At 45.9% G+C, this 26,753-nt stretch overlaps 1 protein-coding gene across 1 annotated transcript in view; it reads left to right on the plus strand.

Annotated features, from left to right (window-relative positions):
- Positions 1-26,753, plus strand: part of LOC146856812 (uncharacterized) — a 1,211,343-nt gene that overhangs the window by 862,069 nt on the left and 322,521 nt on the right. Inside the window, exon 23 of the mRNA XM_085646995.1 lies at positions 13,543-13,557. Coding sequence (XP_085503121.1) covers positions 13,543-13,557 — 15 coding nt within the window. The remainder of the gene's footprint in view (positions 1-13,542; positions 13,558-26,753) is intronic.

The raw sequence follows: 26,753 nt of genomic DNA on the forward strand, positions 1-26,753 counted from the left end.
TTTGAGGGCCCTGAGAGGCATAAGGCCTGGGTCTCATCCCTGACCACTGTCACTGGTCACTGCGGCTTGCTGTCTGTCTGTTGAGACACACCTGTGAGCAAGTTAAGGCTAGGTGCTGCACAGGTGGTGTCCACAGGTGAAGAGAAGGGTTCCACATGGGTTGGCGTGGTGGACCCTGAGAGTATGGATGGAGAGATCCAACCGGGTTCAGGAAGGCGTAGAACAGGAATAGTGCCCTGCTGTTTGGGCCAGTTTCCGTGTTCTATCGCCCTAAGCAGGGAATCCCATCGAGGTATCGCTTGGTCTACCCTGGCTTTAGGCTGGAAGGGGGTTGTGTTGGAAACGGCCCTTTTTGCAGGGTTATCCCCAAACTTTTTGCTTCTTCCTCCTTTATTTTTTCTGACCCGTGGTTGTTGGCAATAGAACTCTGGGCACTTTACCACTGCTGATCAGTGCTAAAGTGCATATGCTCTCTGTATAAATTGTTATATTGATTGGTTATCCATGATTGGTATATTTGTTTCACCTGTTAGCCCCTAGTAAAGTGCACTGAGTGTGCCAGGGCTGGTGATTCAAATGCTACTAGTGGGCTGCAGCACTGATTGTGCCACCCACAGGAGTAGCGCTAAAATGATGTCTTAGGCCTGCTTGCAGTGCCTATGTGCAGTTCAGGACTGCCATGTCGACCTGGCCAGTGCACCCACTGACCAGGCCTTATCCTTCCCTTTCTGTACATGTCAGGCATCCCTATGGTGGCCCTAGGTACCCCCCTGGGCTGGGTGCAGTGTATCTGAAAGTTAGGGCATGTACTGAGGTGTGTAACATGCCCTGTTAGTGAATTACAGCCATTTTCATTTTTCACTGCTGAGAGGCTATCTTGCCCATAGGATAGAATGGGGAAGGCTGTTTACATGCCTATCTTCCCATAAGGGCAAGATAGAAAATCCAAGTTTGGTATCTCTGTGTTCAGAATTTAATTATACATCTTTTTAGCAAGATGGTTTTTAAATTCACTGTGTGAGAATAGCACCTTTTAGAAAGTAGCTATTCTCCTGTTTAACCTTCCTGTGTGCCTGTGTGCTGGTTGGCTGAAGGGTGTCATGTGATGGGCTAGGTGGCTCCAGGAGCCTGGATGAGTCAGCAACAGGGTGAATAGGGAGATCTGCCTTAGATGGGTGGGAGGAGTAGTCCCTGGGTTTGAATAGGGCTGCCCCTGCCAACACAAATCTGGCTCCACCCCCTGCTGGCCAGGCTGAGGACTCTGCCTCTGCTGGCACAAAGAAGGCTCCACCTCCTGCTGAGCGTCTAACGACCCTGCCCCTCACTCTGAAAGGAACCAGGTGCTCCAGAGCAGAGCACACCCAGGAACCGGTTTGAGCAGGGGAATCCCCCCACTGAAACACAAGAGACAAAGACTTGGAGGGGTATAAGAAGAGGACCCCAGACACCTAAAACTTTAGATCACTTTGGAACTAAGAAGAAACCTCTGCCAAGGAGAAAGCTGAAAGGACTGAAGAGGAGAAGACTGCCTGCTTGCTGTTTTGCTTTGCTGCCAAGGAGAGGGGACGGACTTTGCTGTGTCCCCTTCTTTTGATTCTGATCTCCAAGGGCCTGAGAAGAGCTGGCTCCCTGTTAAGAAGTCCCAGGAACAAAAGGACTTCACCACCAGCTCCCCTGGAACTCTGCTGAGAGAGTTCTGACCTGCCTTGGAGTGCTTGCCCAGTCTTGGGGCCTCAGGAGGTCGTTTTGCTGTGTTTGGGAGCTGGGAAGCAGAAGCGTGAACAAGAGTGACTGGTACCCAACGCATCATCCGATTGCGTGTCGCAAGACGAGAGTGCGAGGAAAATTTCATCGCGGCACCTTCGCAACACGCAGGGTCCCCGCATCGCCGAGTGCGTCGAGCATCGTCCCGGTGCGAGAAGATTCCTGATGCTGCGAGGGTCGTCGCAGAACCAGTTTGCGGGCCGCACCACTGCCGGTGCATGAAAAGTCTCCAGTCGCTGCGTGCGTCGATGCAGAGCCCCGTTCCGTGGCATATCGAGAGTTGCGGCGCCGGAAGGCAACGCTGCGCCACGCATCGCACCCCATCGAAGAGTGTCGCATCGAACCTGTGCGTGAAGCTTCCCCCCAAGAAACCTACGCAACGAAAGCCAAAGGTATCGCATCCTCCCCCTACAGATCGGAGCCGGCGCATCCACCTCTGCTGCGTGAAGCAGGGCTGCTGCAAAGCCTCCCCAGGATCTCAGGAGTATCGCATCGCCTTTGCCATCTTCCTTGTTATAGCTTTTGGGAACCTTATCGCAACTACAGGTACTGTTGGGCACGAGAGTGTCGCATTTTGTGCATTGAGAGTCGCATTGTGCAGGACACTGATTTTGACATCCAGGAGTACTTTCTGCAAACTCTTGAACTATTCTTAAAGTAACCTTTTTAATTGTATGTTGGTTTGTCTGTAGTATTTGGTCTTGTGAAGTTTTTAGTAAAGATACATTATTTTTCTAAAACTGGTGTGGAGTAAATCTGTGGTGTTTTCACTGTGTTACTGTGAGTGTTGGTACAAATACTTTACACATTGCCTTTGATAGCCTAGACTGCTCAGGCCAAGCTACCTAGAGGGTGAGCAGGGGTTATCTTAACAGTGACTTAACCCTTTCCCTGACTAGAAGCAAGGGTCCCTACTTGGACAGTGGTACCTACCCTGCCAATTAGAGACCCCCAGATCTAACACTCGCACATTCCATGTTAAAAAATTATACTGAAGTGTTCCAGGACGTGACTCCATCACTTATGTACAGAAATGAATTGTAGTAGAACATAGTATGTATGACAGTATGGGGCCTCATCACTATATGTAACAATAGCAGTGCAAAACCAAAAGATAACATTAAAACCAGTCCTCGATCCCTCCGTCCACCCACAACAGCAACCCCAACCTGCTGTGTCATATACCTCCCCCCTCCCAACCAGTCCCGCAAACCCTGGTCCCAACTGGGGACGGGTATATACTTTTCCAAACATCTTACTAAGTTCCAGTTGTAGGGTTCACCTGGTGGGCGGCAGCCAGAGGGCGACCTGGTGCTCCTCGCAGTAGCGCGGGTGTTCGGGTATAGTATCATGGGTCCATCTTGACATGTCGATTGGTGTATCCCACCGGTTAGCACGTGTCTGATCAGTGAGGAGGAATAAACTACCTGAGGCGGCGCGAGCACACAAGGCTAGTCCTAGACAATACGAATTGTTATTGAACTAAGGATTTCTAATCCTCCTCGTGCGCCCCATGTTGCCCGTTTCAGTCTTGCGGCCAATCTTTGTGGGTTGTGCGAGCGTCACCTATCTCGGAGTGTGGGATCTCCTCTTTCAGCTGGAATGATGATATACTATTCTATGGCCTTTTCCTGCAAGGCTAGACGGCTAGTTGCACTTGTTGGTGAGGCCTTTATATTTAACTCAGGGTCATAATGGTGCCGTCACCGGCCCCAGTGAATTCGAGGGCGCCGCATGTTCGGTGAGCAGAGGTGATGTCCTTAGTGAAGGCACCATCGATTACGTAGGATAGTGTTACTCAATATCTGATGCGCCTCTATTTTCCTCCTCCTGGTGCTCCGGGGACGGACGGCCTTCAGATTGTTTGGATAGCGTCTTGATGAAGTCCTGAGCGTGTTGTGGGTTAGTGAAAAAATGTTGTCGTCCTTGGGACGTCACCTTCAAGTGGGCTGGGAATAGCAAAGCATATGGAATGTTGAGCTGTTGGAGTTTCTATTTGACAGGAAGAAATGTTCGTCTCTGTTCTTGCACAGCCATGGTAAAATCTGGGTAGAGAGAAATTTCCATTCCTTCATGTTGTAGGCGTCCTTTCTCTCTGGAGAGCCGGAGCGCCGTGTCTCTGTCGCGATAGTTCAACAATTTGGCAATGATGGGGCGTGGCGGAGTCCCAAGGGGAGGGCGGCTCGCCAGCGAACGATGTGCTCTCCCCACCACGAGAACCGATGAAAATTTCTCTCTGCCAAATAGATCTATCAGCAGCAGTTCCATGTAAGCCTCCAGTTTCCCAGTGGCTGTCATCTCCGGCACGCCAAGTATACGGAGATTGTTCCTCCGCAAACGCGATTCCAACTCCTCATTTTTAGCAGCTATCACTTTCAACACTTTGTCCATCTCGGTGGAGCGGCTGGTAGTGGCAGCGCATGTGTCCTTCAGGTCTGATATTCGTCTCTCTGCTTCATTTAAACGGTCATCGTGCTTGTCCACCCTATGTGTTAGGCCATCCATTCTGGCAGTCATGAAGTCTATTTTGGATTCTATGGATCTCAGACTTGACTGCATTACAAGCAGCAGCTCCTTCAGGTCCACAGTCAATGGGGCTGGAGCCTCAGCAGGGTCACCATCTGGCTCTGACTGTGCTCGGGGAGTTTCCCGGGTGTCGAATGTAAGCTGCGATTGCTTACCGTCTGTCATCCCCATGGTGGCTTTGCGAGGGGTCGCGCAATTCAGTGGGGTTCTGGGGGACCCGAGTTACCCCTGAATGAAGGTGGGCCCTGAGCTTCAGTTAGAAAGAGGGGTGTATCACACGCAAATTTTTCAGGAGCGCAGGTGCTTTTCTATAGCTCGTCCGCCCTTGTAGGCAGGTGAAGTTATGAGGCCTCTCCGGCGCCGGGCAATGAATCGTCTGCTACGTGAGCCCAGCCGGTAGTGTTTTGTGCAAGAACGGCCTCTGGAGGCACAAACCCCAACAGGTTACAGCAGTGTAATCAATGCAAGTGTTGTAGGCCAGTCCAAGCAGTTCCCTCGCACTCAACCCACGGGGCCAAAGCACAGGAGATAGCGGGGGCCCATGGGGTGTGCATCCGTCCTCAGATATGTCCAACCCCCCCACCTTCTGCTAGGCTCGGTGATCAGGCCGGGGGCAGCACGATCAATAGCTCCAGATTAGCAGCGGCACAACCGAAGACAGAATATCCAGCCCCCTGGGGTCCGTATCATGCAGTGCTCCGGTCTCCGGCAATTCCCCCAGTGACCTCAGCGTCCGGCGCCGCAGCGGGAGCAAGGGCAGCGAGAGTTTCTACAGGAGTGATCGGACAATCCTCCCAATCACCACAGTCCATGGGCCATAGGCAATCCCGGGCCCTCAGTGAGACCCGGGTGCCCCACTCCTGCAGGCCGCCCTGCCGCCACGCCAGCTCTCAATGACAGGCCGCGCCGCGGAGGAGCTCCAGGCAACTGGGTCGGCTACCGCCCACAAGGGCCATGGGGAAGGCCCAGCGCTCCGGTGATAGCGCCGCAGCGCCGGAGGTCCCGTATAGAGGCACTTACCCCAGGCCAAGGAGGGGCGCCGTCCCCGCTCCGACGCCGGCGAAAGCTCTCAGTCCCGTCGCTGGTCCCGCCCAGCCTCCGGGCACTCCTCACTGCATCCGCATGCTGGACCGCGGGAAGTCAGCCCAGGGGCGTCCGCGGGTCCGGCCAGAGTCAGCAATCACAAGGGGGAAAGCCTCTGTTCAGCCCCCGCGCCCCAACCCTCTCAGTGGCGACACCACAGCAAATCTCCAGCTCAGGTAGATCCCAGCTGCGCTCTCATCGTCAGCTTAGAGTGCTCTCTCTGCCGCTATCATGGGAAAGGTGGTTGCGTAGGCCAGGCATCAAGTATCAGGATTACCAGGTACGAAATTCGTTTTTGTGGGCACTGTCCGCTGCCTTGCAGTGCCGGTGGAATCAGGGCTGCTTCTAGAAAGTTATTTTGCCAGGATGTCAAGGATATTAGTAGGATTACCACCCAAACAGCAAGAGCCTCACGCAAGTGCGGCCATCTTGCTTGGCGCCCTCCAGCACCCCCGAACCTATTACAACATTTACCTGACCAATACAAAACCCAGGCAAATGATTTCATTCAAGAAGGCAAATTAATAACCAACGCATCAATCAAGTGTGCCCTTGATGCAGCTGACACAGCCTCTAGGTCCATTAACACTAGTGTGCTACTCAGACGACATGCCTGGTTACGCATCTCAGAATTTAAACAGGAGGTACAAACAACTATCCTCAACCAGCCGTTCAATCAGGAACAACTTTTTGGACCGGCTGTAGATACCACTCTAGAGAAGATGAAAAAGGACACCAAGACTGCTAAATCTATGGGAGCATGACAGTTTCCATCTACACGTGGTTCCTTTTGTCGCTCCTTCTATAGAGGAGCATCCATAAACATTCAAACAGACACCGCCTCCTCTTCCTACAAAAACACCACGCAAACATCCCCCAACAGAGGATATTTTAGAGGCGGATACAGGGGAAATAACAACAAAGGTAGAGACCGAGGTAACAACAACACTCGCGCCTCCCCCACTAATAAACAGTAACTTCCCTCCACTCCCTCCAGACCATTCCACTCCAGTCAGAGGGAGACTCTCACAGTTCCTACCTGTCTGGGATGCCATCACAACAGACAAGTGGGTGAGACAAATTATCCAGTATGGTTACTGCCTGTAACTTACAGCAACCCCACCCACCATACCACCCAAACAGTGTCCAATGTCCACGGAACACCTCACGCTCTTAAAACAAGAGGTTCTCTCACTACTTCAAAAGCAGGCAATAGAACTAGTTCCCTTACAGTATCAAGGAACAGGGGTTTACTCGCTGTATTTCATAATCCCCAAAAAGGACGGGACCCTACTGCCAATACTCGACCTCAGACCCCTCAATCTCTACATCCAATAAGATCATTTTCATATGATCACTTTCCAACAGGTCCTCCCACTACTTCAACAAGGCGACTTCCTTGCCACCCTAGATCTCAAGGACGCCTACTTCCACATTCCCATACACCCTGCTCACAGGAAGTATCTAAGGTTCATAGTGGACGGACAACACTATCAGTTCAAAGTCCTTCCATTCGGGGTGACCACCGCACCCAGAGTGTTCACAAAGTGCCTTGCAGTGGTAACAGCACAACAACAAATCCATGTCTTTCCATATCTCGACGACTGGCTAATAAAAGCCAAGTCATTCAAACAGTGTGTTCATCACACTCATCAAACCATCCAGCTGCTACACGACTTGGGATTAGTATCTAGGGGCCACATTAGACACCTCCAGAGCTCTAGCATATCCCAATCCAGCCAGGATAGCCAGTATGAAAACACTAATTTCCAGATTTCAACCACAGGATTCCCTCCCAGCAAGGGTATTCATGCAACTCATAGGGATGATGGCCTCTTGCATCTTTATCATACCTCATGCAAGACTTCAGATGCTCACCTTACAGGAATGCCTAGCAAGTCAGTGGAACCAGGCTCGAGGTCAACTTATAAATCTGGTGTTGGTGGACAGCCGCACACGTCGCTCTCTGCAGTGGTGGAGCACACAAAACCTTTACAAAGGGTGGCCGTTCCTCGAGCCGGTTCCACAGATAGTGCTAACAGCAGACGCATCACTTACCGGCTGGGGAGCCCATCTCCTAAACCACACGATTCAAGGCAAATGGACCACGCAGCAGAAAGTGATCCACATAAATCACCTAGAATTACTAGCAATATTTCTAGCACTAAATCATTCCAAGTACATCTACAGCACAAGACTGTCCTAGTCCAGACAGACAACATAACAGCCATGTATTACATACAGAAACAAGGAGGCACACATTATTTGCAGATGTCCCAGCTCGCACAAACCATTTGGAGATGGGCCATTCCACAAAACATATACCTTCTAGCAGAACATCTTCCAGGAGTTCACAATCAAATTGCGGATCTGCTAAGTCAACAGACACAGCAGATACACGAATGGGAACTTAACCCCCAAGTTCTTCAACCATTTTTCCAAATGTGGGGTCAACCAGACACAGATCTTTTCGCCACTCATGCAAATGCAAAATGCCCAACCTTCGCTGCCAGGTTTCCACACCCGTTGTCCAAAGGCAATGCGATATGGATGAACTGGTCAGGCAGATTTGCGTATGCTTTTCTGCCACTCCCATTGATTCCCCTACTAGTACGCAAGCTCAGACAACAGTCTGTCAAGATGATCCTAGTGGCTCCCACATGGGCACGGCAACCGTGGTTCACAACACTACTGGAACGCTCAGTAGTTCCACACCAAAAACTACGCCTCTCCCCAACATTGCTAACGCAGAACCATGGAGAGATAAGGCACCCGATCCAAGTCAACTGAATCTAGCGATCTGGCTCCTGAAGTCCTAGAGTTTGGTTACCTTAACCTTCCGCCAGACTGTATGAACATCATTACAGAAGTCAGACGCCCTACTACTAGAGCTTGCTATGCAGCAAAATGAAAAAGATTTGTCATCTACTGCAATAACAATAAGATTGATCCGCTGGATGCTTCAATCCAAAACATCATTTGCTATTTGCTACACTTACAAAGATGTAATCTAGCATATTCATCCATATGATTACATCTAGCAGCACTTGCTGCTTATTTACAAAACAGACAACACTTGTCACTATTTAGAGAACCTGCAATTAAAGCCTTTATGGAGGGCCTTAAAAGAATAATTCCTCCCAGACTGCCACCCTCTCCGGTGTGGAATTTAAACATTGTTCTTACCAGGCTCATGGGTCCCTCATTTGAACCTCTACATAAATGTAAACTTCAGTTCCTCACATGGAAAGTAGCTTTCCTTGTCGCAATTACCTCTCTCAGAAGGGTAAGTGAGATCCAGGCTTTAACCACACAAGAACCATTCTTACAAATACACCGTAATAAAGTGGTTCTCAGAACAAATCCAAAATTCCTTTCCAAAGTAATCCCCGCTTTTCATCTTAACCAGTCAGTTGAGTTACCGTTGTTTTTCCAAAACCCAGACTCTGTGGCAGAGAGAACTCTTCACATACTAGACGTCAAAAGAGCCCTACTTTATTACATTGACAGGACTAAGCCCTTTAGAAAGACAAAACAACTGTTTGTAGCCCTCTCCCCGCCTCATAAAGGCAACCCCATCTCCAAAGCTGGGATCACGAGGTGGATAGTAAAATGCATTCAAATATGCTATCAAAAAGCTAAACGCACATTGACAAATCCCCCTAGAGCGCATTCAACATGCAAACTAGGGGCTTTCATGGCATTCTTAGGGAACATTCCCTTAGATGACATCTACAAAGCAGCAACATGGTCTACACCACACACCTTCACCAAACACTATTGTGTTGACGTGCAGGCTAAGCAACAAGCTTCTGCAGGCCAGGCTGTTCTTAAAACACTTTTTCAAACTACTGCAACAGATACAGGTGACCACCGCTAGGGGAGACATTGCTGTACAGTCTATGCATAGTGTACAATCTGCAGCTCATATGCCTTGAATGGAAAATGCTACTTACCAGTATGTATCTGTTCTTGGCATGTAGAGCTGCAGAGTTGTACATGCTCACCCGCCTCCCCGGAACCTGTATCTGTTCCAGTATTATCTTAATTAGATACATTCACATGGACATCTCTTACTTCTTACTAACTCCATCATTTCCCATTATGGCGAAAAACAATCTGAGGATGGAGTTGATGCCGATGCGCACTGTCGTCCAAGGAAGGAGTCACCTATCTCGTGACTACAAAAGACTCTTCCAAGACAACAACAATGTGCAAGCATCCGAGCCCAACACCAGATGGTGATCTATGCATAGTGTACAACTCTGCAGCTCTACATGCCAAGAACAGATGCATACTGGTAAGTAGCATTTTCCTTCCACATGTTATAATTTGAGCGCAATATACTTTTATCACATTAAAACTGAATATCTGTGCAAATATAGTGCCCATTTTAATGGAAAATGTGCTGTCTGTAAAGGAAGTGCTCTAGCACACGATGCTTTAATTACATTAAAAAATGCCAGCCTCATGGTAATTAAAGCTTTTCTAAAATTTGGGCTGTGGTTCTAAAAGGTTTGGCGGCGCTGGTCTATGGGAATTTGGAGTCCTAGGGCTTCACAGCAAATTATGGATACTGTGTCACCTCTAGGCCGACTGTCTGCCACCTAGAGCAGGTGTAGAACTCTTTTATGGAACCTTCAGGGAGGATGAATGTGCCCTTGTCCTTTAGCAAGTAAGAAGAACAGTAAGAATAGCTGGTGTAAAAGGGAGCCATATGGGCAGTATGCCTGATTTTCATTCTGTATGTTCTGTGAATGAGCGAGAGGGTTCTTTGTATTGAAAGCTTCAGTATTGTATATATATGAACTGATTACGCTCTAATCTGGCATGGTCGTATACTGGATGAAAATAAGCATCAGAATTTGGCACCCAGCCAGCTGAGGTAGAGCTTTTATTGGACGTCTCATGTTATCACAAGTATACAGGGTCCCTGAACAATGTTAACAAAGTGCAATCATGGGTGTTAGAACTGGGGTTTCTTGTTGGCAGATATATGCGCTTTGTCCAAGTAGAGACCATCACTTTAGTTAGGGTAGATCAGGTACACGCTAAACGATAACTTGTGCTCACCCGCTGGTAGTTTGGAACAGAGCAGTCAGGCTTATCTAAAGAGGCAATGTGTAAAGCATTTGTGCAACACACTCACAAAGTAACACAATGAAAACACCACAACAATGCTCCACACAGGGTTACGAAAATAGATTATATTTGTATGCGTAAAACAAGACCAAAATTACAAAGATACAAAAGTAGAACCGGAGTTATGAATTTATATTGAATAAATGGAAATATACTGCTTAGAGTCATAAAGCCCCAACTGGGGACATCTGGTAGCGTTAGAGCGGGGTAAATCCAAAGTTCAGGATGACCACAATGAAGAGCAGGCCAGCTACAGGACTCACGCAGGTCCTGCTGAAAAAGTTGCTTGGATGGAGGAAGCGTCGGAATCGAAGACTCGAAGCTAGGAGCAGAGGAGGTGACACGTTATCATCGATCCTGTGGATGAAGGTGAAGAACTAGCTCCAATTTGCGCAGTCGATGAAGGCTTGGTCGACAAACCCCTTTTCAGTGCTGGGGATGCGTGGTTGTCAAGCCGAGCAGTCCATTGTTGTTGAGCTGCGCAGTCTGTCGAAACAATGCCTTCAAGCTGCAACTGCTTTGGTGTCGAAGGGCAATGCATCAGTTCCGATCGGCACAAAGTCGTTGATGCATCAGTTTTATAGGATCATCACAGCAGAAGCTCACTTTCAGTGGCCCAGGACTGGATTGACTCCACTTGGCGGGGCAGGACTCACATATGGCAGAGTCCAGGTGTTGTTTTAGGAAGTCTTTAATGTCCCCTAGACTTCAGAACAGGGGGCAAGCCAGCAAACCTTGGAGTTACTCTGGGTTTAAGTGACATAGGTCCAGTCCATTTCCTCAGCAGGGCAGAGGGTAGCAAGTAGCAGGCAACAGGCAGCAAATCAGAGCAGAAAAGCAGTTTTTCCAGAGCAGCCGTCCTACAGAGTGGCAGTCCTTGCAGCAGCACAGCAGTCCTTCTTCTTAGAATAATTCTTTACAGGTTCAGAAGTGTACTATCTTGGTAGGGCCAGAGGCCCAGTACTTATATCCAGTTGTGCCTTTGAAGTGGGGGTGACTTCAAAGCAGGGCCTTGAAGTGCACAAGTCCCCTTGCTTCCCAGCCCTAGCTCCAGACTAGCTATGTGGGGTAATTCAGCCCTTTGTGTGTGGACAGAACAGTACCTATTCAGTGAAGTGTTAGCCCCTCTCTTCCATCCTGCCAAGGCAGGACGATCAGAATGCAGAATAGTTCTCTGTCAAACCCACCCTTCCTGTGTTTGTGGCTGTCTAGAGAGAATGCAAAAAGTGTAGCTGTCAACCACCCAAGACGTCTATTGAAGACACTGCAAAGCACACAGAGCAGTAAGGGCAGAGAAACACCCACTTTTTTAAAAAGTAAGGTTAAATCCAACTTTACCAGTAGAGAAGATTTATCAATACGATTCAAACTAAATAAATCGTGAAGCAGCTACTCCTTTCTGATTTGGAATTACAACTTAAAAGCATATTAAGGAATCCCCAATGTTAGTCTATAAGAGGCGTAGGCCTCACAGTAGTGAAAAACTAATTTGGGTCTTTGTCACTACCAGGACATGCAAAACATAACAGTATATGTCCTACTTTTTACTAACACAGCACCCTGCCCTATGGGCTACCTAGGGCCTACCTTAGGTGTGACGTATGTGTAATAAAAGGGTAGCTTAAGGCTTGACAATTAGTTTCAAATGCCAGGTCGAAGTGGCAGTAAACTGCACACACAGGGCCTACAGTGGCAGTCCGGAGACAGGTTTGAAAGGATACTTGTGTGGGTGTCACAGTCAGTGCTGCAGGCCCACTAGTAGCATTTAATTTTTAGGCCCTGGGTATATGGTATACCACTTTACAAGGGGCTTACAAGTACATTAAATATACCTATAGTGTATACACCAATGTTACCATGTTTAGAGAAGACAGCATATGCACTTTAGCACTGGTACGCAGTAGTAAAGTGCTCAGAGTCTTAAAGACAACCAAAAGAAGGTGAGAAAAAAAGGAGGAGTAAGGCAAAAAGGTTTGGGTTGACCCTTCAGAGAGGGACATTTTCCAACAATGGGCTATATTATATTGACTAAGATTGGTAATCCCGCAAATAGTTCTGCTTTCTGCATAAGGGAGCAGTACTTGAACCAGGTCCTTCAACATAAGCGCCAATGCAAACAAGACACTTCATGGGGGGTGTCAAAGAAATGGAATACAGGACAAAGCAGGCATGAAAGGCCTGGCATTGTGAGGCACCACCAGGGCCCAAGGCATAATGGTTGAGTGTTGGACATTAATCTCTTACTACAATTATGTGTCGGCCAGTTTACACTGCTATAGCCACAAGCCAAATGCTGCAGCAGCCCTAAGCACACATTATTGGACTGACCCATTGTCATGAACAAAAGGGCCCTTGACCGGCCCACAGCATCAAGTGGGAACTATTTGCTGTTCACAGGCAGGAGTTACCAGTGTGAGGGGCAAGCCAGTGTCTATTTAAGATGTGTCTAAGAGCAGAGGTCGAAGTGGGTCTGAACTGTCTGGCATGACGTACCCATACTTTTTTAATTTAACAAAAACAGTTCTACTTTTTTTTAAAGACAACCTCAGTAAAAGCACAACTCGTAATACAGTCGGCGGTCCTTTGGCTTTTCCCATGGCGGTGCCTTGAAAACAGGCACCGCAATGGAACAGCCAAATATTTCCAGAACAGCATGGACGGTCCATGCCATGCTGAAACTGGGTGGGAATACAGACAGGGAGGCAAATGTTGTGCCCCCCTGAATATATCCCTGTGGTGGTGGGGACATGGGAGCCCTGTAGGGCTCCCTTTGTTCCTGCGCTACCAGTCTTTTCATGGTGGGGCTCCGCCATGAAAAAGCTGGCGGTCCAGGAACTCAAAATATGCTGAGCGGGACTGCGCAAGTCCCTGCTTAGCATAATGCGTTGTGGCACTCCTGCGCCACCGCCAGGGAATGACTCTTCCCTGGCACAGCAGGCGGTTCACCACCAATATGACTTATAAAGTCGTTATCAGCAAAACAGTGGACCACCAATCCTGTGCCACCGTGAGTCTGGCGGTCGCAAGACCACCAGACTTGTAATCAGGCACTATATCTTTTTATTATTGAGTTCTGGTTCAGAGAAGATTACGCCTCGCTTCCCTTGGTTATGCAATTAGGAATGTTGATCGAAAAGATCAGCTAGTGGATGGAGTTGCTTGCATATTTAAGGATCAGTTAAAAGTTGCATTACTTTCCAGGCCTTCAATTAAAAAGGCTGAATATATTTCATGGGTAAATATAAATCCTACCTTTACTTTTAATGTATCCTTGTTAGTAGGAGACCAGGACCTACAGCGTTATCGTTTTCTTTTAATGATAACTTTTCATGCTTGCTAAACAGTCAATTTGGTCACTTTAGGAGATTTTAATCTGTGTGTATGTGACCTATCCAATGCCAAAGCCCAGAAACTAGTCAAAACATGCTCGACAATTAATTTGGAGCAACTTTCTACATTCCGAGCTCACCGAGCTGGACATCCTATTGATTTGGTCTTTCGCTCTTGTTCCTTAGCTCAGTTCTGTGCTTCTGAAACACTACGATGGACCAACTATAAGATACCCTCTTTCTTCTTATAGTTTTATTTGAGTGATTTGTACAAGATCCAACTCACTTGTATATGTTATCCGTGGGTCAAAATACATTTGGCTCGATGGTCCACTCTCCTTGATAGTCTGTGCCCCTTCTTATCTTCTGATTACCCAGAGAGCAAGAGAGATGTTTAATAATTGGCTCAAAAAGTCATTTGACGTAATGTTTCTATTGAAAACCTATAAACCGCATTGTTAAACTCCTTCATCTCCTTGGTTTACTTAGGAGCTATATGCTCCCAAACAGCAATGCAAACAGTATGAAAGGAAATGGAGTTAAAATTATAATTGCATGGAGCTTGCCCCTGATAAGCTGAATTGTATCGCTGCAAAACAATTATAAAAGTGACCAGAGCTAATTACTTTAATGATTGTATTCATCAGTCAAACAAACCTGACGCATGAAGTATTTGCACTCTATCGCAATATGGCATCGCCTGTGGAAGTTGCCTCCTATGGAAGTTGCCTCCTGGTCTGTGCATAGTCCACAAGCACTATGCATAGATTGATAAGTTTTTCCTATAAAAATAATCTCACCAGGAGCCTAAAAGTGTTTCTTGAAGGGCCACCTGGCTCAGTAAATTCTAATTGCTCTTTCTCGTCTCTTAATTCTGATTGGTCTATTTTTGACCTAGTGACTGTTGATCAAATAACAGATAAATTGATTTCTATCTGTTCAGTGTCTCTTTTAGACCCATGTTCGGTAGCCATATTAAAGAAAGTGGCTAATGTACTTGCCCTTCTATTGACCATGCTGTGCAATTCTTCTCTCGCGTCTGGGAATGTTTCCTCTGCTTGGAAATCAGCACTGATTAATCCACATCTGGAAAAAAACTGTGGCTGAACCCTCTCTTTGTCTAATTATAGGCCCATCTGATAACCTCCCATCGGGCAAATGTCGCTGAGCACATTGTTAACCATCAGCTCACTCACTTTTTAGACGATCAGCATGTTCTGAACTGTCGACAATCTGGATTTTGAAAGGATGTCAGAACAGAAACTGTTCTTGCTGAGGCGACAGAGTATGAGTTTGGATGCCTGTGTGAGAACGGCTCTGATTCTGTTGGATTTGTACCCAGCCTTTGAAACTGTTTCTCACACCATCCTATTAGGGGAGATGGTGGAAATCGATGAGAGAAGCCCACAAACGGTTTGATCCTTAGCTCAACTTTCTTTAATCTCTATTTGCCCCTATGGCAGACTTGATTGAATCAGTTGGATTGAGTTGTTTTTGCTTATACATATGATATGCAAATTGTCCTTAGACTGGATAGTGAAGTGTATATGAATTGCTGCAAAATGTCAAGTGCTTCATCAAACAAGTGGCCTTTTGATTGAAATGCAACTTCCTGGCTTGGAATGGCGGCAAAAGTGAAGTCCTTATTTTTAGCAATGCTTCTCAATGGACTTCCGAGTGGCGGCTGGAGACTCTAGGATCTCTTCCCATCCCTGCCTACAGGCAAAAAAGCTCAGGGTCAATTTTGATCTCAGACTGACCTTCGAGAATCATATAAAAACCTACATTTCTACATGTTTCCATTTGCTTAGTATCTTTATAAAAATTATTCCATGCCTTCCGCTGTGTTCGGGGAAATATTTGGTGCCGGCTGTGATTACATCCAGACTAGACTACTTTATCTCCCTGTTTGTAAGTCTTTCCTGTTATCTCCCCAAAGATTACAGGTGGTTCAGAATGCGGCAGCATCTTTGGTGTTTGGACTAAACAGACACTCCTGGATTTCTTTGCATTTATAACAACTTCATTGGCCGAGAGCTCCTGAAAGGAATCTATTAAGGCTTACTGTTTCTTCCACAAAACCATTTATACCCCTTTAACAGGAAGCTATATGTCTGCAATGATCTCATGGTACCTTCCACAAATTACCCCTCGTTCTAGTTTCCTCCACTATGTGGCGGTTCATAAATTTAGACAAGCCTTGGCATAGCCAATAGGTCTCGCCTTTGGGAAATTATAAGTATTTAGCCATGCAACAGTTGATGTTGCACCAAGGATCTTGTGCTGCATAATTAAATACTTAAAAGGTCCCAAAGGCAAGACCTATTGGCTATGCCAATGCTTGTTTACATTTGTAGCTGGGCCACTTGAATGTGTTGAAATACACATCGCATTCTACTGGTAGTGTTCTGTCTTTTTAAGACAGACCCAAAGGGAGCCAAAGAACGTGTGTGGTTTTGTGTGGCTTGCAGCGTATGTCTGTAAAAGAAACAACCATTGGCAAAGCCAATAAGTATGGCCTTTGCAGGCTTGTGCGAATATTACATTTATTTTAGTTTCTGCGATGTTTACATTTGATTTATTTGCATTGCAAGCAAATGCCTCAGACATAAAAGTAAAAAAAATTCGTCGTATGTTTATAATAAAAAACAGAATTTGAAAATATTTATTAATGTGATCCTGTTACTAGTGATGTTCTTAAATTAACACGCCTTTTTGCTGTGCCTTGCATTTTAGTATTATTCTTTGTGAAGGAGACAAGAGTATATCACCACTAACCAATCACTAAGATCGTACATAGCTACAGTGTTATAATGTCGCTTAAACAAAAACAAAGTTACAAAGAAGGCAAAAAAAGAATCACCACCTCACTGGGCTCTCGGAGCGTAGGCAAAATAAATGGCTGCTTTTTAAAGTTCATATAAGTAAATACGTTGAAACGCACTTTGAACTAGGTTTGTCACTGTATAGAAATGAGCTACTTTTAGGTTGAAGTGAATAATGTGCACATGCTGTGTTTCGTCAATGAAAGTTAAATGAGTAAAGTGTGATTGTCCCATGCGATATGCTGTAGTGGGCGAAAGAGAATGTGAATGAGAATTTAACTGATCAATGGATGAAAGCCACTTATGTATCTGTATTATGTCACACTGAGGTCCTGCAGGCCTTCACAAAGAAATCCTATCACATGCCCTACTCTCTCTTTAGATCCCGCATGAAAAACTAATATATTTACACACACATACAATTGTGCATAGACAGGTTTGCGCCAAGGCATCGTGGTGCCCCTGGCAGCTTCAGATCTGCTCCGAAGCCAGCTGTTGTGAATCTGTTGTAAACAGTTGGTGTGACTCAGAGAGACTCCCCATCAGTGAGATATGGCCTTACCTGCTCTTCCGTACATAATAACTATTATAACTTATTTTTATAAAAAGCTTCGTACCGCACTAATGTTGTTTTTTGAAGAGCTGTGTCATATTAACGATATAATAATAGTCTTTTTACCCATCTCGGAAGGATCATAGGTGTAGCTTTGCTAGCATTCATGACTTCCTGTGCCGCAGGTCACTGATGAACTAACTGTGCACCCGGGTAATCCAGAAGCACGCAGAGCTCTCCGAATTTACACACATGGCACTCCTAAAACTGTGCACAAAAATCATCCCTTAACACCAACACACCACCTTACAGCAGTCAAAACACACTTTACTGCGATTAACTGACACTAACATGCCCTGACATACCTCTATAAGGTCACGTACAGACCCACGCATAGTTCTGCCCTATTACAGTCCCTCAGTCTGAAACTTCAACATGCCCTCATATAGAAAGCTGAGAAAAACTTCACACTGAGGTCCAGCAGGCCTTCACAAAGAAATCCTATCACATGCCCTACTCTCTCTTCAGATCCCGCATGAAAAACTAATATATTTACACACACATACATACATATATACATATATATATATACACACACACACATAAATAAATAAACACACACACACACACCAGACTTCGAGAATGCTCCTGCCTCCACCATTAGAATGTATCCTGAAATCCACAACTGTCGCACTGTTTGATCTTAAGCAAATTATAGTATGTCACTGTTTCTAGAAGTCCTTGAATAGGACTACAAAGTAAAGAAGTGGGCTGAGTGCCAGCCTACCGATCACCCAAGTGTCTCTAAACTCCATGGAGCCTCTCGTTGGCTTTAATTGCACCAATGGAGATTTTTATTCAAGTGGCAAGTAATCTACTAACGCCACTTGCAAGTAATCATCAACCCTTCACACAAACACACATACGTACAATGATTTAATGCCAAAACTCACTAATGCCTGAGCATCCTCGTTAGTCGGAACGTAAAAAGTCCAAAAAAACAGAGAGACGAGAATGACTAATTACAAAAGCTTTTCTTTTTTCGTAAGCGTGTAAGGTTTCTTAGACAGTCCATTCTGGAGGATTCTCCCATAACAAGCACTGTTTCTGCCAAATCCCAGCTGCTCCTCGTAATGACCTCCCCAGACATGTGACTTCAGGTGCTGGACAGTTTGTTTCAATATGATTAACACTGCCCAATACCCTGAAAAAGAGCACTCTGCTCTCGAAGCACTTCAACTGACGGGTACTTGGTAAACTTATCAAAAAATACTTGTCACTAACGTTGAACGAATAACAGTCATCGCTATTTCCACATTACGTCGCATTTATAAAGCCTTTACGGGTGCAGACCCCGGCCAGCTGAGCTGATTGCAGGCTTGGATGTTCCGCCAACTCTCAATGAAAACTTGCATTAATATGCACAAACAACAGGGAAGCGCTGTTTAGCATCGGCTCGCCTCTGCCGGAGCAAGTTATAACCAGCGCGCTTCTTGCGCTGAAAGTGGGAGGGGTGGGGGGAGTGCGAGAGCACACAAAGCATTTCTCTTGCGGGGGCAAGCCACGGGCACCATGTGTTTGTAAGTTAATTACAAACATATGGTGTCAAGCTCGCTCCCGCAAGGCAATCGCCCCACGTGCACTAGTTGCCATTGAAGGCAATGTAACGTGTGCACGTTTGTGGCTGAAAAGCCGAAGCCATTCCAAAAGGTCTTTTTGCCTAATCAGCGCATGCGCGCTGCGTAGGCGAGACCTAAAAAAAAGACACAGAGAGGATGTGCAGTATCGCTGGTCACAACTCAAGCTTGGAACACTCTTCCTGACCACTTGTGGGCTGAGAAAAACTTGAAATTATACATACAGCTGAAAATACACTTTTTTGAAAATATGGCATAGAGCTCTGGATAGTTTGGGGTTACCTAAGAGTGACAGATGCCTTTCTCTGGGGTAACCAGGCGCTATACAAAATCTGAAGTCAAAATCAATCAGTTAAATCATTTGCCCATGAATAAATATTTTGGCCAAGTAGCACCACGATTGCAATTAATGGCTGATTGTTGCAAAGTCCACTGTACCACATTTCTGAGAGTGGACTGTGATACTGCGGGGCTTATTTACAAGACACTTGCACCACCAGTGCATCACTTTTAATATGGGAAACAGTGACGTATCAGCGGCACAAGGGGCTTGTAAATAAGCTGTCCTCAGCTGGGCACTGTGTGTGATAGATGCTAGACCATTTTTGCAACAACACTCTTTGTGTTAGACCTGGCATCCTTGGCGTGATTTTCCCCTCACTTTTTGCCTTCAGACTTCCTGATTTTGCTGACATCAATTTTGCTGGCCTTAGCACTCTGCACACTGTACCACTGCTAACCAGTGCTAAAGTGCCTGTTCTGTTTCCCTAAAACATGTAACATTGGCTTATACCCAATTGGCTTAATTAATTCACTAGTACGTCCCTAGTAAAGTGCCACTACATGTGCCCAGGGACTTTAATTTAAATGCTACCAGTGGGCCTACAGCATTGATTGTGCCACCCACTTAAGAATCACTTTATACATCTCAAGGCCTGTCAGTTCAACGTCTGTGTGTGCAGTTTTAAACTGCCACTTCGACCTGGCAAAGTAAACCTTTAGCCAGGCCCAAACCTTCCCTTTTTATACATGTCAGTCACCCCAAGGGTAGGCCTGGACAGCCCAGAGGACAGGGTGCAATATATTTAAAAATTAGGACATGCACTTTAAAGCATGTTCTGGTAGTGAAAAACTCTTACATTTGTTTGTCTCTACTGCATGGCCTATGTCTCCCATAGGATTATATTAGAGTTGCCTTATTACATTTTATAAGTGTCATTTCCAAATGAAAAGAGATAACCAGTTCATGCTTGGTGTGCCTGGAATCACAATTTAAAATCCTAACATGGTGAATTTGGATTTTAAATTGCAATTTTGAAAATGCCACTTTTAGAAAGTTAGCATTTTCTTGCCTTAGCCATTTGGCGCCTGTAGCCTGTCTTTAGGTAACATGACTGGGTGCAGCTGACAGCTGGGCTTTGGGTATTCCTCCTAGACATACATGACCATTGGGGAGCTAAGGTGTGACTGGATAGGCAAATGCTGACAGAATGGCTGGGAGGAGCTGGGCCAAGCCCCACTTACACTTGAATAGGCTGTGTCCTGTATCCATACAAAGGTCTGCATATGCCCTGCAGTTAGACTGCAGGCAGGGTAAGGAAGGCAGGGCACCTTTGCACGTATCCCCCACTTCAAAGTGACAGCTAGGTATAAATACTGGACCTCGGATGCCACCCCTTCAGTACACTTCTGGACCTGTGGATACTCTATCCACCTGTGGATACTCTGTCACGAAGAATGGCTGCTGTGCTGCTACAAGAAGTGCCAATCTGCTGGACTGCTGCTGTAAAGGAATTGCTGCCCTGCTAGTTGACCTGCTGCCCTCTTGCCTGAGGAAGGAGAACTGTACCTGCAACTTCATCCTGAATCCAGGACCCAAGAGTAACTCCAAGGGCTAGTCTGCTGGCCTCCTGATAAGAGCCTCAGGGACATAAAAGACTCCCCAACATCCTGCAACTGCCTCTGGACCCATATGTAGCGAGTTCCTGACCCCCAAGTGGTGCCTCTCAGGTCCTGGACCCTTGGTGTGGGTCACGGGTGCTGAAATCAAGCTTTTGGGCTCTTCGCAATTACACGCTCTCGCACTGAGACCACGTCACTTGCACCGCAAATCAGCGCGCAGCTCCGTCAGTTCAACTCTTCGCACTACAGCATCGGCCACTCATGGGGACCACCAACGTTAAGCTCCAGCAACGCGAGCCATGCTGGCCGTATCATCGCGCTTCACCTTCAGCCTTCCGCGATGCTCTCCCAGAAGCCTTCTGCAAATTACCAGGACACTTGACACGTCTCTTGAGAAGTTGAAACCTCAGCGTTCCCAACCTGGTGACACTATCCGACCTCCGCTCCATAGCGGTCGGCCTGAAAGTGTGACTTTGACCTGGTCAGGCACGACCAGATATCCAGAGTTGGCGCTTTGTGCCTTTTGGTGCTATTATTACTAAACTCTCTTAAAATTCAAATTCTCCTGTTCTACTGATTGGATTTTTGTTGTTTTTGTCTTCTTTTATTAATTACATTTTTCTAATTTGATGTGGGATGTCTGTTTGACTGTTTGAAGTGTTGTATAAATACTTTATACATTGCCACTAAGTTAAGCCTGACTGCTCTGTGCCAAGCTACCAGGTTGGTGAGTACAGGTTATTTTGGGGTTTGCCTGTGCCTTACCCTGACAATTGAGATTGCTGCTTGTCCCGGGTTCACACCCCAGTCAATCAGTAACCCAATTTCTCACACTTAGCTTGATTCTAAGTACTCTTACTCTTGGCAAACATACAGAAGCAGTATAAATAAGTTCAAAAGGGTTTCTTAGGAGCACCAATGTGTTCTCTTATAGATGCCAATATTAAAACCAATGTTCCCTGCTTCAGCAGTTTCCATCCGACCCACTAGAGCATATCAGGGGTAATTGTGATTCTAATGGTAATGCTTATGGACTACCAGCAGCTGGGAAATGCTGCTGTGTTGGAGGTTCAACCCAGACTTGTAATACAGTGTTTATTATCAGCTTATTTGAGTAAAATAGTGAAGATTGAACTAATGTAAAGTCACTTAGTTTCATGGCTAAAACATATCCACTGGACCATATCTAATGGTGGGTTGGTGGTTGTGTCTGCACACATCTTTTGATCTCTACCCACCCTAGTGAATTCCCTGGCTTGTTGAGTGTCCTCGCAAGGTATTTTATATTTAAAATAGCATTTACTACCTAAATTGAATTGAATTAAGCCTGCTTTGAAGTGTTCATAGTGTCTGCAGACAAGACCATAAAAGTAGAAGATTGTATTGCAACCCATTTTCTCATGCACTGTTAATGAGCAGTATCTGTGGTGGGTACTGTGGTTTGCCAGTGATGTCCAAGGACCTAAGATATTACTTGACTCCATATGGATTACTAACTAACTTTGTTTCTACACCTGACTCTCTAAAGGTAATGATAGTGAACAATCTTGGCCTACTCCAACAGAAGGAAGGCAAATTGGAGCTCAGATATAGTGTGACACAAGCAGCCATTCTCGATAAATTCAATGTCCAGAAAGAGCTTTATCCCTCCAAGAGAAAGGGGATTGTGTTTAGAGAAAGGCGATATTGCATGAAATCCTGAAAATTTGCTTTGAGACTCACAGTACCCACAAATAAACGGCTTCTTTAGGGTCCACATCTGCCAGATGTCCTGTTAAGTGATAATGTAAATTTGGCCACTGAAGTGTAGTTGTGAAAGGAGATATAGGAGAGTAGATTAATATTTGGGGTGGACAAGTGTCCACCTCAAAGGATAAGACCACCACCTGCTTGATATTTCACAAACGAAATAAAAGGAATTTGTCCTCAATCCCTGGTAACTTGAAACAAATCAGTCACTCCTAAATCAAAGGCAATGATTAAAGTATTTGAGTAATGCATCAACAATAGAAAAAGTCACACAAAATGTAATAAGTCTCCTCAATTATTTTAGAATAAAGAGAACAATGTTTTGTGTATCGCGTAGGACCAAAACAACAAAAATCCAGTAAGGGGAACTGGACATATGAATTTCAAAATATTTAAGTGAAAAATCACCAAAAAAGCACAAAGCACTACTGATAGTCAATGAAAGTGGTAGACGGAGACCTAGTCTTAATTTGAAGCCAACCACAGTGATCAAATGCTGAGTACCCCAAGGATCCTCCCTCAGCCTCTCACTCTTCAACGTCTACATGGCCCCCTTCGCAACCATAATCAGAAAACACTGACTCAACATAGTCTCATACACCGACGATCAAGCTCATCCTCTCCCTCACCAAGGAACCCGACATCACCAGGCGCAGTTTCCAAGAAGGGATTAAAGACGTCTTAACCTGGATGAGCAGCAGCTGCCTGAAGCTCAAATTGGAGAAAACAGAAGTCCTCATCCCTGGCTCCACCCCTTCATCATGGGACAACACCTGGTGGCCCCCCGCCCTCAGAAACCCACCCACCCCAACAGACCATGCTCACAACCACGGCATCATACTCGACTCTTCACTCACCATGAACCGCCAGATCAAAGCCATGTCCTCCACTTGCTTCAACGCCCTCTGCATACTTCGCAAGACCTTCAAATGGATCCCCCTGACGCCAGAAAGACCGTCACCCATGCACTCATCACCAGCAGACTGGCCTACGGAAACGCCCTCTATGCCGGAATCAACAGAAAACACCTCTGCAAACTCCAGACCGCCCAGCCAGACTTATCCCCGACATCTCACGACATGACCACATCCCCCAGCACCTCCGTGACCTCCACTGGCTCCCCATCGAAAGAAGAATTACCTTCAAACTGCTCACACACGCCTACAAAGCCCTCCATAACACCGGACCCCAATACCTCAACAAACAAATCTCCTTCACGCCCCCAGAAGAGACCTCCGCTCTGCCGACCTTGCCCTAGCCATTGTCCCCCTCATCCCGAGGGCCAGAGGGGGTGGCAGATCCTACTCCTACCTAGCGACCAGGACCTGGAACAACCTCCTCCACTGCATCCAGCGAAGCCCGACACTGCACCAATTCAGAAAGGACCTCAAGACCTGGCTCTTCCAATGACCTACGGAGCTGCTCGCACCCCTCTACCCCCAGCGCCTTGAGACACTCACGGGTGAGTAGCATGCTTTAAAATGCCTGATTGGTTGATTAATTGATTGAGGACTGGTCGGATATAACAAGTGGATTAGTCCCGGTGAAATTCTGGAGGTCAAAAAGTTGGACACAATTTCCAAGTCCCACCTCAGAAAGGGACATTGTAACTTTTTGGAAGAAAAACAATGACATGTCTTCTAAATCTCACCTCAGGAAGGGGCTTTTGAGAAAAAATCCACAGAGTGGGACACCTTTCAAAATATAGTCGCTGCAGATGAACCAAAAAGCTGACTGCTTGAAGCAGGTTGGACCTTTCTAGAGCTTTGGAGATTTCTCGTTGAAAAAGTTCTAAGTCCCAAAGCTGAATGGGACTCAGTGATTTTTTGGAGGTGCTGGGAGACTTGAGCAGGACAAAGTTGAAATTCAGTCCAACACCACAGAAATTCCAGGATACTTTTTCCCTTTGGCCGTGAAGTTTTGGAAGGAAAGTTTTAAAATGTTTCCAAACTTTCTTCTGCAGCCTAAGCAGACTCCAAGAACAAAGTCCAGACGAGGTCCAGTTGCTACTGGTCAGCTGAGTACTTCAAGGAAAAGTCCTTTTGCTTTAATGTGTCCCTGTAGCTACATAGGAAGTTAGTCAACTGACCCTTGAAGGCCACTTCTTTGTCCTGGGTACAAAAGGGAGTACATCCAGTCTTTCAGGGCTTCTCTCAGATCACAGACTGTAGGTCCAGTCCTCTTCAGATCCTATGCAGGTCCAGGAAGTGTTCTAAAGAGGGTGCCTTTATGCTTGGCAGCAGATAGTGGGTGGGGGTGACCCCTGGGCACTCCTCTCCTTAGCCAATGGGGATAAAGTTCCCTCGGGCAAACCTATACATTATTTCATTTTTTCAACAGTTCCTATTTTCCCTACTGCAAACAATCCCACAGTGCACCTCACTCTTAAAATCCAAGAGGGGAAACCCTTCTCCCTTTGTGCATACTCTATGTGCTAACCCAGGGTAATGAGTAGTCCACTCCTTTGTGGTCACTCAAAACCAGTTCTGGGAGTAGCTTTCCTCTCATTTGGTTTGGTGATAGACTGACTATGGGGACAAAGTATGAGCCTTAGTAATTGTCTGTTATCTAACAGTTGCTTGTGACATGGGCGAGCCTCTGTGTAGGTATTTAGCTTCCCAGGCTCATGCAAATGGTCTTCCTACCAGTGGAAGTACACACCTCCCCACTTCCAGGCCATTGCCCCTGCTCTGGGGGCAGTTTTGATGCCTCTTTCACAACTAATTCAGGCCAACGTACAACTGGACAGTTGCTGGAGAGCTAATACAAATTAGCCCCCACCAGCTTCAGGCCTGATAATAGTAACATTTTCAAAATAAATCCTACTTCGCTATTAAATTACATTTTGAAATATTAACATACGTGTTTGAATGGTCTATGACTGTCACAGGTCAAACGTTATAGATTTAAGTCCACAATTTATACTTTGACTTTTCCTATGTACCAGTTACAGCCTGACCATTGACAATGTCGTTTTTGGCCTAGTCACTAGGAAAACGTGCTATTTCTAATATCAAACATGTTCCACTCCAAAATATTATGCTTCCTACCTTGTGGATAGCAAGGTGTAAAGGCGAATTTTTTTAAATTTAAAATTAGTAGAATGTCCTACCCATCAAAAGGGTGATTTTGACAGATTACAGCAGCAGGGTTCAAGCTGCTGCTGTCAGAATACACAGTACAGGCCTTTAGCCAGGTTTTCACTGCCACTGTGGTGATTCCACAAGAGGTGCTGCAGTCCACAAGTGTCATTTATCGTTCCATGCCATGGGTGCATGGCTCCTCCCTTTACTATGGCCTTATAGGAAATTTAAATGAGTCAAACAGGTTTTAAGCCAATTGTGACATGTTGTAGGGGTCAGTGTACATACACTGTGCACTGAGTAGCAGTGTACCACTGTGAAAGTTCAAGATTACCAGCAAGTAAGTCCCGAAAACAGAAAATCTCCGAGTGACCATCCAAAAATGGTCACTTTGTAACAGGAGAGAAATAAAGCATGATCTCAGTTTGTGTGCAATACAGGATTCAGCTCAACCTCTGGAACAAAGGATCAGAGAAGTCAGAGAAGAATGGAATAGGGCTGAAGAGAGAAAATGGAGATAAGATTGAGAGAGGAGGAAATTAATGTTAAATATCTGTGAGGAAAATGCTGGCATGAAAACCTGAAGGTGTGAAAAGGAGAGAATGTTGAAGGGAAAATAAGACAGGGAGGGCAAGGAAGTATCAAATTAAATGAGAAGAGCAAATAGGAGTAAATAGATAAAACAGACTGAATGCAAGAAAAGACAAAGGTAAGAAGATAGTGGCAAAAACAGGGGAAATGCTGAGAGTGAGAAGTGATTGGTGTAGGCATCAGTGGAGCAAAACAAAGTAAGGGGCTAAAAGGAAGGAGAGAAAGACTAGAGGAGAAAAAAAAGTTGGGGCATGGAAGGAGTAGAAAAGAAGAGAGAAGAGGCCAGGTTAGGAAAAGGATGGAAAAATGCTAGAGGGAGGAAAAGGACAGAGGAAATGAGCACAGGCTATATGGGAGGGATTGGGGGTAGACAATGAGAGTGAAAACACAGGGAGATGGAACAAGAAAGTGTAAAACAGGTATGAAGAATAGAAGAAAGGAGACGAGCTGAACAGAGAAGAATCCAGGTGAGGAGAAGGTACAAGGGAAGGTGAGGAAATGAAAAGGGCTGAGAGGAGCAGTTGAAAGAAGGGCTGAGGAAACAACATTTCTTTTACCACGTGTTTTGC

Source organism: Triturus cristatus, chromosome 3_2 (assembly GCF_964204655.1).
Source record: "Triturus cristatus chromosome 3_2, aTriCri1.1, whole genome shotgun sequence".
In the NCBI taxonomy this organism is placed as follows: domain Eukaryota; kingdom Metazoa; phylum Chordata; class Amphibia; order Caudata; family Salamandridae; genus Triturus; species Triturus cristatus.